Source organism: Nelusetta ayraudi, unplaced genomic scaffold (assembly GCF_046127955.1).
Source record: "Nelusetta ayraudi isolate G7.1 ecotype Tasmania unplaced genomic scaffold, CSIRO-AGI_Nayr_v1 ptg000070l, whole genome shotgun sequence".
Lineage (NCBI taxonomy): Eukaryota > Metazoa > Chordata > Actinopteri > Tetraodontiformes > Monacanthidae > Nelusetta > Nelusetta ayraudi.
The window spans coordinates 3,202,461-3,221,498 of NW_027466120.1; the positions used below are offsets into that span (position 1 = coordinate 3,202,461).

The window sequence follows — 19,038 nt, forward strand, 5'->3', positions numbered from 1 at the left end:
ACAACATGTGTATCTATGTCATGTCGGTACGAACTGGGTGAATAGGTAAAATAATCTGCTCGGTGGCTCAGCCGTCGGAAAGCACTGACGCTGCTCCACTCGGACGCGGCCTCACCGTTGAGGCGAGAAATGGTCCAATTGCGTCGGATGCTGCTGGGAACGCTGGGCAGCTCGAAGACGAAGGGCCCGGCGTTGGGGTCCGTGTCATCGTCGGCAGCCGTGATGTTGATGCCGTTGACGTTCCTGCTCATCCGCTCGCAGATCTGGGACTCCTTGGGTACGAGAGCCGGGGAGTTGTCATTAATATCTATCAGGTAGATCTGCAGCGTGCCGGTGCCGGTGGCGGGCGGAGAGCCTGGGAGCAGAGGAGGAAGGGAAAGGGAGGGGGTGGGGGTGGGAGGTTGGGGGTGAGGGTGGGAGAGAAAATAGCATCAAGGCGGGGAAAAAAGGCAGCGACGAGTCGGCCGAGGGAGAGGAGGGACGGGCGGCGAGGGAGGGAGGGGAGGCAAATCACGAAAGAGAAGAAAAAACCCCAAGAAACAACTTCCACACTCCTCCCAGTGAAGGTGCTTCATTCACCGCACTGGTGTTGGAGGAGCGATACGGGCGGGTGGGGCTGGCTGCCTCCGACAACCCCCCCACACCCCCAACACAAACACACACACACCTCCACCACTGCCACCCATTTTAGCTTCACAGTCAAATCGAAACCGATCGCAGTTGATGCAGATGCAGTCACAACACGCCCGGCCGGCCGCAAGCCGGCCCGGTGTCAATAACGATGACTGTAACACAATCAAACAAGTCCTTCTCTGTGGAGAGGAGTGAGAGTGTGAGAGAGAGAGAGAGAGAGAGAGAGCGAGAGAGGGAGAGTGAGCGAGAGAGGGAGAGTGAGCGAGAGAGAGAGAGAGTGAGAGAGAGAAGAGTGAGAGAGAGAGAGAGAGAGAGAGAGAGAGGAGTGAGCGAGAGTGAGAGAGTGAAAGAAAGAAGAGTGAGCGAGAGAGAGAGAGAGAGCGAGAGAGCGCTAGTTCCGGCCAACTAGTTAATCGAAGTGTTTTATGCCGAGGTGCGTCTACATGTTAGTGGTCAGTTGTTCGCTGAGGCCCCTTTTTACGGAACGATTTGCGCAGCTTTTCAATGAAGGCCTTTCCATTGATTTTTTTTACATCATTTTTATGGAAGCGGCACAATCAGAAAGGTCTGCTGACCAACGTTTGCGCGACCGCTCGAGGTGGTTTTCAGTCTTTTTAGATTCAGAGCCAACGTTCGGCATGTTTTTATCAACGTATTTGCATGTTAGATAAAGCATTTGTTGTTCACATTTCATTGTGGAGTTATAATTTGATTTGAAACAATTATTTTCTAAAATTTTCTTCTTTAGATTTTCTATTTTTTTTTTTGTCTACGATGAACTGTAGGCGTTCATAAAGGGTCCAATGGCACCTTTAATTCTTCTCAGATCTGAATGTATCTATTCCATCAATTGTGGGCGTATTCGCACGAAAACATTAGAACGCTTTCACAGGTAACACTGCAGAAACACAAGCTTTATAATGATTAGATGTCCTGGTGGACGGTTGGATGGATGGATGAAACTGCCCTGATACGATTTTCTACAGGTCTTCTATGTATTTCACCCTGGCTCGACATCGCCGCTGGCAAATAGTTTCAAACCTTCTCATGCCTTCGCCAAACCAGTGAAGGCATTTTATTCTACTACCTTGGTTTCCACCTCTGGTCCCCCCCCCTTCTGCCTAAAAAAAAACACACTGTTCTCTTTTGCCTGGTCTCCAAAAAGAAAAGCTGCACTCGGAGTCCTCGGCACATCCGCTGAGAAGACAGCGGCTGCCCCGCTTCATTGGCTTTTATGACGCGCCGCTTCATCTCACGCAAAACTCCGAAAAGATTTAGCAATATTGATGCGAGTGCAAACAAACACACGCATGCGCGCACACACACATACGTGTGTGCACAGGCAGAGTGATTAAGAAAAAAAAAAAAAAAAGAAAAGCTCAGTACTTAGCAGAATAAAGCTGAGGGCTGTTTATTGAGTGAGTGTCGGGGGGGGTGACGACCCTTGGCTGCCTCCAATTACGAGTCATTTCCCCTGCACGGCCTGCTGGCTGAGCGGCTGCTCGGAATCGGGGCGATCCCAGAGGCCACCTCTGGGACGAGATAAGCGCGGGGTAATTTACAAAGATTTATGCAAAGCTGACGGATCTGCCAATTAAATATCGCAACGGAGCAAGACGTCGGCCGACCGACGGGGAGGAGCGAGACGCCGCGATGGTCGGGGAGCGTCGTCGCCGTCGCTTTGATTAATATCCCCCCCCCCCCATTGAGTTTTCAAATGATTGATAGTAGTGGGTGGGGGTGGGGGTGGGGAGAGACAGAGAGAGGGGCGGGGGGGGGGGTCTGAAGTGATGGTTGATGGATGTGGCGACGGAGTTCATGGAGTTTGAGAGTTCCAAAATAAGGGAGGGCAGGGTTAAGAGTTTTCGATTAGAGAAAAATGAAAGTCACACCTTTGATTCTCTCATTTTACCAAGACACTTCTGTACGCTATAATCATATTCCACTCCCAAAGATAGACATCATGGATTCGGATTTAAAGTGACCAGATCACAAAACCCCTTCATTTTCAAAAAAAAAAATAAATAAAAAGTAATCATTATTTAAAACTTTGATCCATCTAATGGAATCTAACAAACTGACCGTGTCCGACTGTCACCACTTGAGGATTTAATCAAGGCCCATCATAAGAAAAATCACATTCAGAGTGTAACTGCACTGGTTCTAAATGTTATATGCTAATTCAGGCCACGTTTGGCATTAAAGCTTGCGCACTAGGTTGTGTAAAGAGGCAGGTTGAGACACACACACACACACACACACACACACACACACACACACACACACACACACACACACGCATGCACGCGCGCCCACAAACACAGGGACCTTCTCAGTCTGCTGGTTTGTTAATCCCAGCCATGTACGGGGGGACATTTGGAAGCAGCTTGCCACAGCTGATAGGCGAATTATGTGGGTTTTAACCAGCTAAATAAATTATTATGTTTGTGTAAATTCCTCAAAAGGATTTGTATGAACTCTTCTTTCTGAATTGAGCTCAGAAATGCAAGACACGGTGAAAAAAAAAGAAAAAAAAAGAAAAAAAAGTCCTAGCTGCCCACTGTATGTTTTTAAGGGGCAAATAAACAACAGTATAGGTGTGCGTCAGTATGACTGTGCCGGGCGACTGTCTAACTTGGCTTATAATACCTCTTAACATAATTCCCTCTGCGTTGCGACGTCTGCTGACGTTCCGCCGCCAACAAAATTGTCAGGCTGACGCACGCAAACCAACATCATCACTTCATCTGCCGACTTCTAATGCCTGGTGTTTGACGGGTCAGGTTCGTCAGGGGCGCGAGGTTCAGTCAAGTATCTTGTTCTATTTTTAAGGGTTCTCTCCTCGGGGGACAAGTCTTTCTTTATGCCTCCTATCATTGTTCTTCGCCCGTGATTTTTGGGAGCCTTGATTTGGTTCACCTGTCCCCCGTTAGCCTTTCCTCCTCGGGGCGTTCTATTCATCTGCCTGAACGTTCTTCGTTATTTTTTTGCCCTCTGGTCTGTGCTCGTTTAAAATTTCTCTCTGATTTGACAACCATCAATAGCGAAAAAGAACACTCTGTAACAGTGCTTGCATACTTTTGAACTTAACAACAAGCGCTGACAGGTACACAGCCCGTGTTCACTAATGAATGTGGAGTGACGAAGACTTTACTGGTGCTAGCTAATGTTGGTATCTGTTAGCTAGCTAACATGGTAGCTGTGACAACGCTTTGAAAGCAGGCATTCATGTGGTCTGCATTTTGTTGATGGATAATAAAATGTTGCCTCCAGTGTGTACGAGCAAATCACCAATAGAAAATGAAGAAGAAGAAGAAGAAGAAGAAGAAGAAGAAGAAGAAGCTAATGAACAGTTGTGTTGGTAGCTAGCTGTCGAGGGTGGCCGTGTTTTCTGTTTATTCATGCCTCTCGATTGCGTAGAGAACTTGTGCAAGGTCATGACTGATATTACTCCCACAACACCGCGGCTCAAATGTTTACGGATGCAACTCGCGGTGAGACGTGGAGGCAGTGCCGCGGCTGAGTGCGGGTGCCACTAGCTCTTTCCTCCGTACAGTGCCAAATGTTGTTTTTTTTGGAAAGGAATCAACGGGGGCTGCGAATTGGGTGCGTACATGTTTATCAGAAACACAAATAACGTGCTGAGATGACAAGCTGGAAAAGGGAAGAAGTCAACAAAATGAAGTCCAATCTGCCAACCTCTAATCCTGCCGCCTCTTGCTTCCCATTAGAAAGCTGTCTGCGTGTCACGGTGTCTGACGTTGTCAGTCATCGCAGGGGAAAAAAATAAAAATAAATTCTTGCAGATGTGTTTAAAATGATTTAATTTTCCACACAGGCGCGGAACTATATATAAAAAAAAAGCACTAGTGTTTCAAAGGCGGCTTGACTTAAGGTAAACACACCAGCACTCTGCACGTCACAGATAAGGCAATTTGGGAGGAGAAGAAAGCATTTCGCTTTCACTTGAAGAGGAGCACTCACTTCCACTTGAGAAGGCGGAAACTTATTTGTTTGCTGCGATTGCATTTGCGCTCGGTTAAACTTGAGGCAGAACAAATATATGTGCCACATTGTGAGCGGGGGGATGGGGGAGCCAGTCGTGGATAGAAGATAAGAAGAGGATCAGGAGTGTGACTAGTTGCGTGAATCCGGGATTTTCTCGACTCAAACTTTGCTGCGGCGCGCTTGGGCTCCGCAGAGCTTCCGTGTCTATATATCCCTCTAAATCCACACAAATGTCTTCATTTTCATCAAGCAGTCAGCAACAGTTTTTGACGTTTTTTTTTTTTTCTTTCCAATCCTCAACCTGCATTTCACCTCATTTCAGCCATAAATCGTTTTCTTTTTTCCTTTCCGTCCATTTCCAAACGTCTCACAATTCCAAAACCCTCCGGCTGCACAGGGGTGAACACTGAGCGCATTTTCTCAAGGGTACTTTGACTATATTTCAGTCACTCAAATGCATACCAAATTCTACAGCTGCGTTTGAGTAAATAAACTGTTAGGAGCACAGCTTTGAAGTGAGTCTGGAGGAGGTTTTCGTGTTTTAAGTGTCTGCTATTCTTCACAAGAAGACCTGGCATCTTCTAGTAAACTAGAGAGGCTATTTATGAGCCATATCGCCAGTTTTCGTTACAATTTATTACCAAGTAAAATGAACATTTTTCACCTTCATGTATTTTTCTCAATCCTTATTTACTTTGTTTGAAAAAGGAAGTTAAAAATTAGGCCGCCTAAAAAAAACCCCCAAAACTTGGTTATTGTTAAGATAGTAAGAATTCTGAATAGCAACTTGAAACACAGAAAAATATGTGCCCAAACTATCAGTAATCAAGAATCACACGTGATACTTGAATTACAACAATGTCCATTTTTTGGGGTAAAAGCATCATGAAGTTCTGCTGCAGCTTCCTCAGATTCCCCCCCTGACTCAAAGGCTTTTTTCTTTTTTTTTTGGTATTGGAATAGCAGCATGTGTACTGCAGTATTTACGGTTTCACTTTAATGTTGCAGGACTGCGCATGAAGGCTAAAGCGAGACTCGTTAGGAATGACAAAAGCAAAGTCGGGAAGCCTCATCGCGAACCAAACAGTTCTCAATAATTAGAGAGCCGCCTTTGCCAACCTGCTCTTACCAGTGTCCGTTGCGATGAAAGTGGCCTCGTATATGTTTTTCTTCACGTAGGCAGACTCCCGGTCGAGGATGGCCGTGGTAACTATCTGTCCGTTGGTCCGGTTGATGGACAACCAGTCTGCAGGGTCGTTCAGCTTGGAATACCTAAAGAAACACAAGGACAAATCGATTTTTTTCTTCCTTCCTTCGTTTACAAATCCCTGCTGAAGTTCTTTTTTTTTCTCCGCCGGCCTGTGCGCACATAGATTTCCAGCGAAAACACACGCGAGCACATTCACACACACGCACACACACACACACACACACACACACACATTTGCAAACTCCCAACAGCCTGACCTTCACACAGTTTAATTCTTCATTGACTTTTCTTCCAGAGCCCGCAGCCTACAGTCAATTTAACCTCATTTTTCACTCCTGTGTACCAGGCATCAAAGTCAATTACCTCTCTGGTTAAACACTGCTGCGGCTGCACCGCATTTGTGTGCGTTGCATGCATATATTCCGGAACGTGTTTGCTTATTCTGCGGAAGGATAAACTGCCTGACGGCCTTATATAGTGCATGCATGCGTGCACTTGCTCAGTGGTTTCCTGTGGGCGTGTTTTTGCCGGCTGTGTAATGGGCAGAGACCGAACGATAAGGTCTCAGGATTGATTGTTGATCTTGTTTTTTTGGGGCTTTTTTGGCGGCTTTCAGCTCATCCCGCGCTCTTCCGTTCGCTCTGGTCTCTCGCGACCTCTCGCGGCCGCGTCTCCTCGTCCTGCGGCAAGTTTCCCCCTCCGCATTCACATTTTCTTATGGGCCGCTTGCATCTTCTCATCCTTGTCGCGTCCCGTGTGCCAGAGTTCATCCACCTGCTGCCTCTCTTTGCATGCAGCCTCGCTCGTTGCAGAAAAAAGGAACGGAACCGCATTGAACTTCCGTGACGAGGCCTCTGCATCATCGCCTCTCTATGCGCTTTCCAGTCAGTTTGGTGCCGCGAAGGTCAGCGTTGTCGGGCAAGGTGGACTTTCAGCTCGCAAATCCATTTAAATTGAAATGTGGTTGACCCCGACCTCGCTTTTTATTTCTTATTGAATAGTGGCGTCGTTCAGCATCGGTGTACCGCTAAGTTGTTTATTAATGTCCTTCATGTATATTTCCACCTACGCGGAGGCCAAAAAAAACGGGTTGTGCTACTGGGGGAGCGTGGGGAGAGGGGCGGCGGCGGACTGAGAGCATAATCTCACTCCCGTGGCGAGCGAGGAGGTATTTTCCCAGCAGGCAGCGGGCATGATCCCAGGCGCAGCGCAGTGCGAGGGAAGAGGGATCACAGAGATGACATTCCCACACTCTTGACGGTTTCACACAGTCTGGCCCGAGCCCACTGCCGCTAACTGGCCGACTGCTAAATCACCAGCAGGAGCAGTGCGAGTCGGTCGCAGCGGGAGCCGGCGATGAAAGAGAGGAAGGCCGCTCGGGGAAAGGGCAGGAGGCGGACGGGAGGCGAGCGGGACGGGGGGAGAAGTGACATTCAGAAGTAGCAGCGCGGCCGTATGATCTGGTTTTAATACGCTCATTAAGACCGGGCTTGATATCCTCGGCTCTGCTGCGTCCAACTGCATCTCTGTTGGCCTCGCCTTGGAAGGATAACCCTCCCACTGTCTGGGCCTTGGGGAAAAAAAAAAAAAAAAAAAAAAAATCCTCTTTTCTCTGTCCAGTGGGTGTATATGACCATCACTTTGGATGGGGAATGAGAAGTAAAAACAGCCATATTCACCCAAAATATACTCATATGTTCTTTGAGAGTGCTAAATGGATGGCTTTACATTCGGGGATACATTGCGAATCTTTTGCCAACAGTGCAACCAGGGGAGAGGGACAAAAGGTATACAAGGAAACGTAATGGGTGCTTATACTAAAGATATGACTAAATAGATAAATGCAAAAAGATGCATTCACAGTCAAGCATCCAAGTGTGCAAACATGCAGCACACCAATGGAGCAATCAAAGCGTTCCAGTAACACTGGCGGTTCTATCGACCGTCTGTAAAAAGTGAAAAGATCCACGATTCGCACTTTCATGACCAAAGTAAGAAATAATGGAAGACTGAAGCATCCGAATGGATGGAAGCAAATTAGGAAACAACTCAGTTTAGCTCTCGACAAGCAGAAATGTTCTCACTCCTACAAAAAAGTACTTTATTTTGTTTGTTTTAAATAACAAACCACAGTTCTTTATCAGGCTGTGACTCCATCCAGACTCGGGTTGGCGTGTCAATTTCTCTAGCAACGACGCTAAGCTAGGCTCCACATTTATTTCCACAACGGCAAAAACTCTAAAGCAACGGCCAATTCCAAGTGACTGCTTTACATGCACAATACACTTCAACGATATCGCACCCGACGCAGTTCCATCACTTTCCGTGGCCTGAAAGAAAATATGCAAATCTACATCAACGCTCCAAACTTCTGGCAAACATTGCAAGAATGATTTTACACCCTTCAACGAAATGTGACAAACATAAATCCTGAGATATTTCCTCGATATTGACCTCTGAAATTCCGGCATTGCTCATTTTTTCTCCCCCCAGCGGCAGAATGAGCAGAATGAGCTTGTGTGTGTTCTCTGCTGACAGAAGCCATAACACAAAGGTTTGTTCACACAGCAGAGTGCGCCGTCCACCACCACCACCACCACCACACTTTAATTAAGTCTCCCAGCCACCTGAGCAGACGTAATAAACCTCATGAAGCAAGCTAACTCCTGAATGGAATGTCTCTGCAAGTCAGGCTAATTTCCAGTGCGGCGAACAGACACATTATTAGCTCTGCACTGAAGACACGGCTCCAGACAAGTAAAGGGCACAATGTGGTTGGGCTTAAAACTGTTATTTTCACTTTCACTTTTTCTCCCCCCCCCCCCCTCCCCCACTTCCTGATGGCACCCGGTAGGCCCGTTCTGGACATTGGAGTGATGGCTGCGAAAGCACTCGCACTGTTTTTGTTTACATGTCCCAACTGTCAACACTGTCGTGGGCACTTGCCAGTCCCCCACCGCCAACTTTTGAATGTTTGGCCAATTTTTGGCCTCCACGCTAAGACAAACAGTACTTGTTTACTCTACCGCCGCTTTAAAAAAAAAAAAATAAAAAAGCGAAACTCGGCGTGAGGATTTTAGTATTCCAGCCTGCCCGGTAATTCCAGTGCTTCCCTTCCAATCCTCCTCCCAAACTCGCTGCCTGGCATGCGAGTACAGATGGATATATGATTAGGCCCCCGGCGAGTTAGCAATTTGAGCAGGCGCCTGGAGAGGGATGACATTTATTTTTCAAACCCCTGACCCTGAGGATGAAAAATGCATGTCTCAGGCTCAGCCAAGGCGGCTCAGATAATCATTTATGCCAGTGTCTCCAGTCCCATGCCCCGACCTCACTGGCTGGGTGTCTGGCAAGTGATGCATGATGCCTCACTCCTCGGCTGTCCGGCTCCTGCCTGCTTTACAGCCTCCAAGACGACGGCGTCGTTCTGTCCCTGCTTTGAAAAGCACCTGTCAAATGCAAACCTTGACCTGGAGTCGGCTCGCCATCCTCAACATTTTCTTTGGTAAGCTCTGTCTCAGCCGCCTCTCAATTTACTCTGGAGTCTTTTGGTTGGCTTGTGGCGCGCTAACTATTTTTGATGGAGAGTTTGGATTATGCTGTGGCCAGCTGCACAGAATTAAAGCGATATTTTTTTAAGTACTTTTTTGGCAAATTTTCGTGCCGACTTGGGCTTGTTAGCGTAGTTTCTGATTTTGTTTAGACAGTTTTCTAATTGTATGATTTGGTATTTAGATATTAGTGATTTTAAAAAATAAAGTGCCTCCAATCATCATTGCACCTTTAAAACACATCCACACATTTCCCGAGTGCCTGAGTGGTTTGTCATTTTTCCGATTTTCGATTTAATTGTCGACTTATTTACATTTTAGACAAAGAACTACTTCTCATAGCAAAAGTCAACATGGTATTAAGGTGTTTGGTTTCAAATAATTCCAGAGCCAAAGCTTAAAGCCTTCATCAGCCAACGTGTGGCTCGCTGGCTAGCGCCGAAGATGGAAAATGGATATATGATGGACATTTAAAAGCCAACAACCCAAAGAGAGTTTTCCGCCGATTGCCAAAAATGAGTTTCTCTGAAATAATGAGAACTCAAAAGATAGGAAGGAGCAGCTGTGATCAGCGTCCTCGCGCTGCAGCGGCGGCGCACCAGACACCTTTTTGTGGAGAGTGATAGTGATCCTATCCAGATGGATTGGAATAAATGAGGTGGTGGATTTGCTATCTGCAGTCCTGCTTCCTCGAGCGCTGGAGAGCAAGAGGAAGGAGATTCGGCTTGTGTTTGTGTTAAAGAGACCGTGACAGACCGCAGTGTGCTCGTTAAAGGTCAGACTATTTCCAAGATTTAAAATGCTGCAGTCTTTGGAGGAAGGAAGGAAAGAAAAAAGAGGATGAAAGGTTGGTGGTGGGTGGTGGTTGATGGAGGGGTGTGGGGGATGGGGGGACAAATAGGGTCAAGGTTACTTCAACACTCCAGCAAGGGGCCGGTGGGGGGTTGGGGGGGCACAGAGGAGGAGACGGAACCCAGCTGGTGACTTTGGTGTCATCCGAAATTGTAACGCACAGCCAATTTACTCTCATTTGCAGGGAAATTAGCTGAGAAATTTCTTAAGATTCTTCCCAGGAGATGACGGGAAGGGAGGAGGCTACCAGAGTGTGAGTGTGAGCACACACACACACACACACACACACACACACACACACACACACACACACACACACACACACATTAACACGTTATCCTAAAGCTCTGTGTGAAATTTAGCATCATCTAATGACCAGAAAGGATAAATGCTAATCCCTGTTTTGTGATGTCACACTCGATCTAACAATTTTCTCACGCAAGCTGGAACGTCGGGGTAAAATCATCATCATCATCATCATCATCATCAAAAAACAAAAAAACAAAAAACTGCACCGCTCTTACGAATGAAAACGCTACACTGATTTATTAACCAAGAACACCTTAGACCACTAAGAACACTTTCTAGCACGTCTCATGCTGGAAGTTCCTCTGTTCATTGTTGCACTTTGGGCGATTTAACATCTATTTTTAGAGGCGGAATGCAGTTACTGCTGCTGTCAGGCAGACAGCCGGGGCCGAGGAAACCGTCTGCTGGTCGTTTAAAGGTTGGTCCACAATTAAAATCCGGAGAGGCTCGGCAGGGAGAAGGCACACTGCAGGTGGACATAATGCTGTGTCAGGTGTTTGGATTCCAGCCAGCTGCACTTTTTTCCCCTCTGTTCTTCCCCCTCCCCGCCTTGTCTCTCGCTTTTACCTCCCTCTGTGTCTACCTCTCTGTATATCCATGTGTGTGTGTGCATATCTGCATGTATGTGGCAACCCGCAGATCTGACAAACCTCTGATTAGCCCAAAGGCTGCTGCTCCCTATTAACCTCGTCCTCTCTTCCTCAGAGCTTCTCCGCAGGCCTCCTGCACAGCCAGGCTCGAGAGACGGGGAAGGTGTGGGGAGGGCGAGGGGGGCGCTCCAAAAGTGGAATGCCCTGATTGAACTCTGACCTCTAACTACTGACATGGAACCCATCCAAAAGATTTTTCTTTTGAAACTTACTCACTGATAGCACCAGACAGGCCTCTCTCCAGGTCAGGAACACCAACCCACCTGTCCTACAACCTGGAAAACGTTTAAGAATTATGATAAAAACACATTTGGTACCAGATCGTCTGCTGCATCTGTAGCCGGTCGGGGTCTGACGCCGAGAAGGTGGTCAGGCTGGTGCCGGCGGGGACGCCCTCCTCAAAGCGGATGTGCTTGGGGTTGTTGGGGAAGTACGGCGCTTCGTTGACGTCCTGGACGGATATGGTGACGCCGGCTGTGGACTGCAGCGACGACTGGATGCCGGTGGCCAGGTGGGCCTGGTTGGACACCACCACCGTCAGCATGAAGGCGCGGTTCATCTCAAAGTCCACGGGCTGAGGAGGAGGAGGGGAAGGACACGCAGAGGTGAGGGAGGAGAGCCGTAGCTACACCCGAGAGAGCAGGAACACCTTCTATCTGTCTGTCTGTCTGTCTGTCTGTCTGTCTATCCATTCATCCATCCATCTATCTGCATGTACAATACAAAAAATACAAATGCACAATTTATATATATATTTTTTTCCAGATTTCAGATTTTAAAAAAACAAAAGAAGCGAAGACAAACGTCTGAAGGTAAAAACATTAGCGCGGTGCTTGTTTTTGGACACCCTGCACGCATTACTCTAAATTAAAACCTCTAAAAGTAAAGTAAAATGTCAGCATAAAAACAAGACAAATAAAAAAAAAAGTATCCGCTCAGCCGGCGTCGACTTGAATCAACTTTTAAGCCATTAGGACCTTTTTGCTTAGTTTTTTTTTTTTTTTTTTATATCAGTCAAAATAATCCTGTTAATTGATCTGCTTCCTCTTTATGATCCTCCCTATGATCCAGCGCAACTCATATTACAAGGAAGAAATCCATAAGTGTCCGAGACATAGGCAGAACAGTGACTGGATGTTGTAGGATAAAAAAAAGAAGAAGAAAAAAAGAAAAATCTATTTTCCATTTACAGCAGTGGCGTAAATGGAAGCTTCATGTCCCACTGAGCAGAAAATTTAAACAGAAAATGCTGGAGTTACTTAGAAATAGGCCGGTATATTGATTACCATGTACCAAGGAAAAAAAAAGAATATAGTTATATAGATATATATATATGTATATATATATGTATATATATGTATATATATATATATATATATATGTATATATATATATATATATATATATATATACATATATATTTATATGGACGTATCAGAAAGCAAAAGCATGTTGTCATTGTGCTCGGTCATTTATTTTTACTGCCTCTGCTGATGTTGTAATTGTTTCTACTTTTTACGAGTTGGCCACGCCCGCCTGTTGTGTGTTGTCGGGGTGGATAGGGGAGGGGGGGCTGTTCTACTTGTGTTATGCTGATTATGGCGCTAACAGGCCCGTCAAAACGCTCGTCTTTCCGCCGGCGGCATCGGGAGTGGCGCTGAGGCCCCTTGTTGACGACGAAGGGCACGACAAACAAGCAGATGTCGTATTGAGTGGTTCCCCCCTCACGATGAATGGAAGCCGTGCGTCCGCGCATCCCGAGCGCAGCCGGCGGGCGAACGGAGAACGCGGCCCGAACCGGAGCGACGGGTCTGCGCGTTCCCGACGAAGACTGACGCCGTCGATGTTGGAACGGCGGCAAAAGCGAAGGCCACCGCCTCCAGACAAGTATCTTGCATCTCTCGGACGATGAGTGCACAGTGTAGCGCCGCCCTGCTGGTAGCAATAAAAAAAAAAAAAAGACACATTCTTAATCAGTGGGCGGCATGCGTTTCTGGAGCCGGCGGTGTAAATCCGTGCGTGAGCCCCGAGGCTTCGACTGGAAACTGGTTGACAGGCACGTCACGCTCAGGCACCCTTTGATCTGAAGCCAGCGGTATTCCGTGCACAGGGAGGGGGGTCCGCGGTCTTGCTTTAGGCTAACTGAAACACGCACGCACACGCACGCAAACACACACACACACACACGGCCTGAGGGAAGCCGGGGGGGGCGGAAGGGGTGAAAGGTCAATACTGCGGCTCACATCCTCCACCTCGGCTGCATCGTCTCTTCTGTTTCTCCGTTTCCCTTAAACACTCCGTTTCCCCCCCCCCCCGCTCTTTGTCCTCCGAAACCTGCCGTCGCATCCGCTGTCACCTCCTGCATCTGTCATAATCCCGTGATTTACGGATCTCAGCGACTGTGGGACTGTGTGTTTTCCTCATTTGCCGCTTGTCAGGATGGAAATGCATCTGGCGCCTTCCTCCCCACTTCCTCCCCCCCTCCCCCTCCCTCCCCCTCCGCCCTGGAGAGCGTCATAAATGTGTAACATGTTCTGGTTAAGACCTCGGCCTCTTGTTTACAAGGAGGCGGCGGCGCCTTGAGGGAAACTGGCGAATACCTGGCCGCCGCCTCGGCTCATTTCGCCCGGATTAGGATTAAGGTAGCGGCGCTTCTGCTGACCCTTTGACCTCAGCGGAGAGAGAGAGAAAGAGAGCGAGAGAAAGAGAGAGCGCCGCAGCTCCTCTGTTTACTGGTGGAGACGGCGTGGTGTGTTTTTTTTTTCCCCCGCTCATTCCCAGGGGGCGTCCTGTCTCTCATATCATGATTTCCTGATAACCTCCCACGGGTCTCTGCGGGAGCTCACGGCTACCGGGCCGCCTGCTGAATTTTACATCAGGGAGGGAGCAGAATGGATTACAAAAGGCAGTCATCTAGAGATAATGAAGAGAAGCGAAATGCCAACGCCGACTGCTCAGGGTACTGTGGGAATTGTGCATGTGTGCATGTGTGTGTGTGTGTGTGTGTGTGGGGGGGGTTGACGTGTTTCGAACGCGAGTTTGCCGGAACCACGACGAGACCTGCGGGTTCCGGGGTCATGCAAGCAAACAAGTTAGTTATTTATTTATTTTCTTACCAAAACGTGCAGTGCGGTGAGCTCAGACACAATGAGGGACTCGTGGATGAACAGAGGAATACAAATGCTAAAGGTCACTTCACTGGAAAACCTACCAGAGCAACGGCATTCTGAATATTCTATAGAGTCCCCCCCCCCCCCACACACACACCCCCCCTCGCGTGCGTTCAAGCCCCCGACAACTCCTGCAACCACGGGCTTGTTGTGAGACACGGCTTTGTTGTTTCTGCTGCTGACCGCCGCAGCTAGAAATATTACGAGCATACAAAAAAAAAACAAAAAAACAAATGTTGCCTTCGTAATTGAAAAATCAATACCTAATTTGCTACAGTGGTCTAGCCAACCATTGTGTTTAAGTGAGTGTGTGTGTGTGTGTGTGTGTGCGTAGCTGGCTGAACCTGCTGTTTATGAAGCAGGCGCCGCCTTCGGAGCCTGAACTCCTTTACCTCCACATTTTTCTTTTTTAGAACTGCTGTGGATCCAGAATCCATCACGGCAAACGATTCAAATTTAGAACAGCCCCCAAACCAAAACAAGAAATTTGGGCTGGGACGTCATTGTGTTAATTTGATCATTAATGGGCAAAAAAAAAATCACAGCGTTAAATAAATTGCAACGTGTTATGCTCTAGACAATGCGGAACGTTTCTTACGAGTATCTGACAAATACGGATTATAGCGGAGCACTGAGTGGCATCAGACAAGTGAAAGGTGGAACAGTAGTTGGGCCATGTAAAGTACCAGAACGAACAATAACGTAAGCACCGAACACGACCAAGAAAAGTCGCCAACCTCTAAATATTTAAATGCGATTAAAATACGATTAATCACAATTAATTGATTACAAAGGCCATAATAAATTAGATTAACTGTTAAATCAAGTCAAACCACTACAGGGAAGAATTTTTTCTTTGGACTTGGATGGAAGCCTTCTTACCTTCACCACGGTGACCATGCCGTCATTGCTGATGGGGTCGGTGCGGATGGTGAAGTGGCCCGACGGGTCCCCGCTGATGATCCGGTAGATGGCGTTCCAGTTTGGCGAGTGCGGTTGGTCGGCGTCGATTGCTGTCAGATTGGCCACCACGATGTCCACGTGGTTCTCTGGGACTTCACCGGAGAACTGAAAATCCAAATAGAATAAAAATATGAACAGACCAGCTGACAAGTGCAAAAACATCCTTCATGTTGAGACCTCTGAATGTTGCAAGCATAGTATGAACACTTTGTCCACTTCCAGGGTTTTCTCTCTCTTTTTTTTTTTTTTTGGCTTTTCCTGATTACCTTACTGGCGACTACATTTTTAAAACCTTTTCCAAAGCTAGAACGACAAAAGTGGGGGAGAGGACGGATTAGCGCGAACCAAGAACACTGAGGGGGGAGCGTTAAAACAGCTGTTTCAGCGCGCACGAGTGGCTTTCGGCTGTCCCGTTTTGTGCAAACACATGTGCTTTGTCCCGATAAGGCTGATGAGGAGTGAGCCGCTGTCTGTCATGTGTCCGTTATGGTGGGGACGGATCAAAGCCGCGCAGGCTTAGGGGATAAAACCCACAAAGACGGGCCGACAACAGCAACGACGGTGCCACAAGCCTGCTAAAAAAATAAAAAACACCCCCCGCCCCCCATACCCCCACATGCCTATTTCCCTATTAACCACCCACCAGTACTCGACCAACCACGCGGGATCAGGAGGTGAGCGGGCCGCGCCTTACGTGACTTCACGTCCGGAAGGCGACGGCCGTGCGGCGAGTAGCGGCGCGACGCTGCAGATAACAGCCGTGGAGGAGCCACTGAGCCGCTTAGGCGTCTGTACAGGATATCAAAGAGCAAAAAGCCCCCAGACCATAATACCCAGTCTGGCAACACCCCCCCCCCCCGCACCACCACCTCCCCATCCCACGCCTCACATCGCATCGCCCAGCAAACAGCTGACAGCAGCGGGCAGATTGAGAGGCGGCGGCGGCGGCGGAAACACTCGGTGACATTCTCAAGACAACGTGCGAGTCCAGGAGGTCCTGCTGCTGCTGCTGCTGCTGCTGCTGCTGCTGCTGCTGCTGCAGCGTCGGGTAAGTAGGCCGCCTGTTCACCTCGGAGTGCGTGCGTGTGTGTGTCTACGAGTGGGTGTACAAGTACGCGCGTGTTTGCACTTGAGTGGTTTATTGCTGCGGGTTCGGTTCAGGGACCGATTCAATAACGTCAACTTTCGGAGATGAGCTCTCCAGCTCCTGAGGGCCCTCGAGCGTCTTCCCTCTCAGCGCGCAGTAACGACTCCGGGGCCAGGAGTTAACAAGGTTTGATGGAACGCCGCGACGGAGTCCGTCGCTGCTCTTATTACCCCCGCATCCCAATTTAGGGCTTCGCCTCTCATTATCTCCGGAGGAGGTCGGTTTGGAAGGAAGGCCTTAAATCACGTACCATTAAGGCGAATAAATGTCAGTTATTAAATCCATCCATTTTCCACGAGGGCTCCTCCTCCTCCTCCTACAGTCGGCCTTATCCCGGCTCTCCTAGGGTGAAGGCGGGGTTGCACCCTGAACATGTCGCCGGTTTATCATTAGAGGCGGGAGGTGGGACGGAGTGCAAAATACTTTGTTCCTGTACTTTAGTAGATTCTTCAGGTATCCACACTTTGCTCGAGCATTTCTTTTTCTGACAACTTTCTATTTTTATCTGTACCTTGCACTCTGAATGTCAGAAAGACACTCTTGTTACTTTTCTGTTTGAAGGTGTTTAAAAAGAAGACGGTACTTTTACTTGTCGGTCGAAGTGGAGCTATTTGAACTATGCTATTACTCAGTTAAATACAAAAGGTTCATATTTTAGAGTGAGATTTCTTTGAATTCCTCAGCTTTGGGGTCAGATCATTCTATCACATTTTTTTTTTCATTTCTGCAAAACTATCAACGACTTACTGCTTCATCAGTGCCCCCCCCCCCCAAAAAAAAGAAATTACCTTTTGCATGCAAACTTTAACTTTTCAGACTTTTTCTTGAGTAAAGGAGTTGAATCAGTACTTTTACTTTAACCAGAGTACTTTTTTTAGTATATTAAGTATCAATGTACAGAATGTGAATACCACCTGTTTATCATGACACATAATCACGTTGGCTTCTACATGCACGTGTCTGGACTGTGGGAAGAAGCTGGAGTACAACACAGAAAGTCCCCTGGCTCGGGAATCGAAGCCACAACCTTATTGCTGTGAGGTGAGCTAACCACTGACGCCCTTCAGTTACTAAATGTCTCGCAAAGCAGCGAACGTTCATCTGTCATCGACGTGGCTGACGGGACGAGCTAACCAACTGGAGTCAACATTTGTGTGTGGCAAAGCTCCCTGGGATTGACTTTGGGTGGTTGTTTTCTTTCTGGTTTTCGCTCCCTCTATAAAAAATTCTCAGCTGAACTGACACTTAGTGGCTCTGCTCGTATACTGTAGGACTGTGGGAGTTTTGCCTCAGCTGTAAATACTGTAAATCACCGAGCTGCGTTTCTGCGGCTGGATCCGATTGCGTCTCATCGAGCAGTTGTTCTGGATTTGACACTTGGGTCTTTTTTTTGTTATTTGCAGGTCCTGGGTTGTGATTGGCACAGGGCGCAGCTGGCTCTGTCACCCTTTGCGGCTCGGCCCCACGACTTAATCCTGCCGTCACCACGCTGGCGACGGGAGAGGAGTGAGGAGGGGAGGTGAGGTGAGGACAGGGGGGGGGGAGGTAGCGGCACGCCGCCTCGTCATCACGGCAACCTTGAGAGGCTCACCGAGGGAGAGGAGAGCCGCGCCAAATCCCGTAAATACGCTTAAATTCAGGACTGTTTTTCCTCAAAACATAATTACAGACAAGCGTATACAATGCAAGATACGGCCCTGGCTGCCTTGCAGGCACAAACAAACAAAGGCGATAAGTTCCTTTAAAAAAAAAGAAAAAGACAAAATTCTCTCATCTATCTTTGTCTGAGCAATAATGCAAAGCATGTATGCATCCTTGGATAAGCAGCACAATCCTTCATACTGGTACACAGGCGCCCACTCTTTGGCGCTTTGAAAAATAGGCCAGCGTCTGATAGGCGTGATGAAATATTAATCATCAACATTAAAGGCAAATTCCCCAAACTTTAGATTTCTGGGACACGTTGAAAGATATATGGGGTTTATTGCAAACACTAAATATTTGCATAATGGCCCACATTCTCAACAAAATGGCTTTTATGTTATCTCGCTCGCCGAGAAAAACGGGTGATTTACGACGGACGAGTGGGTGAGAGGGTGGCGCGCATCCCGGGCTCCAAAACATCCACTGAAGTTTGCCATCAATATCCATGATAGTATTAACTTCCCTCTGCGCCGATGATGGAAATGCACTTAAACACGATGGAATACAGTTAGGGTAAATTCAATGTATTACCGGCCACCGTCATCAATACGGCGCCATCAGCGGGGCGTCTTAAATCAGGGCGGGGATGCCGAGTCAGGAAAGGCCTCTGATTTACAACGCAGCATGTGTGTGCTTTATCACCGCGGCGGGAGAAAAATATCTGCGGCGGCCAAATGATGCCTCGTTCTTCCTCCGTCCCCCCATCATTCTCCCATCACTTTCCCCCTCTTCATTTTTCATCCTGGAGTCGATGCGGTGGTCCACTCATCAAGTCCTCTTCCCCTCTCTTTTGTTCGCATTTTGTTCACCCCCCCGCCCCCACACACACTCCCCCAGCACC

At 47.9% G+C, this 19,038-nt stretch overlaps 1 protein-coding gene across 2 annotated transcripts in view; it reads right to left on the bottom strand.

Moving 5' to 3' along the window:
- LOC142898770 (cadherin-4-like) overlaps positions 1–19,038 on the bottom strand; it is a 226,339-nt gene that overhangs the window by 8,602 nt on the left and 198,699 nt on the right. For both annotated transcript variants that reach the window (XM_076041968.1, XM_076041967.1), the window contains 4 exons: positions 15,266–15,451; positions 11,531–11,787; positions 5,771–5,913; positions 116–355 (listed from right to left, as the gene is read on the bottom strand). In XM_076041968.1, the coding sequence (XP_075898083.1) occupies positions 116–355; positions 5,771–5,913; positions 11,531–11,787; positions 15,266–15,451 (826 nt within the window). The remainder of the gene's footprint in view (positions 1–115; positions 356–5,770; positions 5,914–11,530; positions 11,788–15,265; positions 15,452–19,038) is intronic.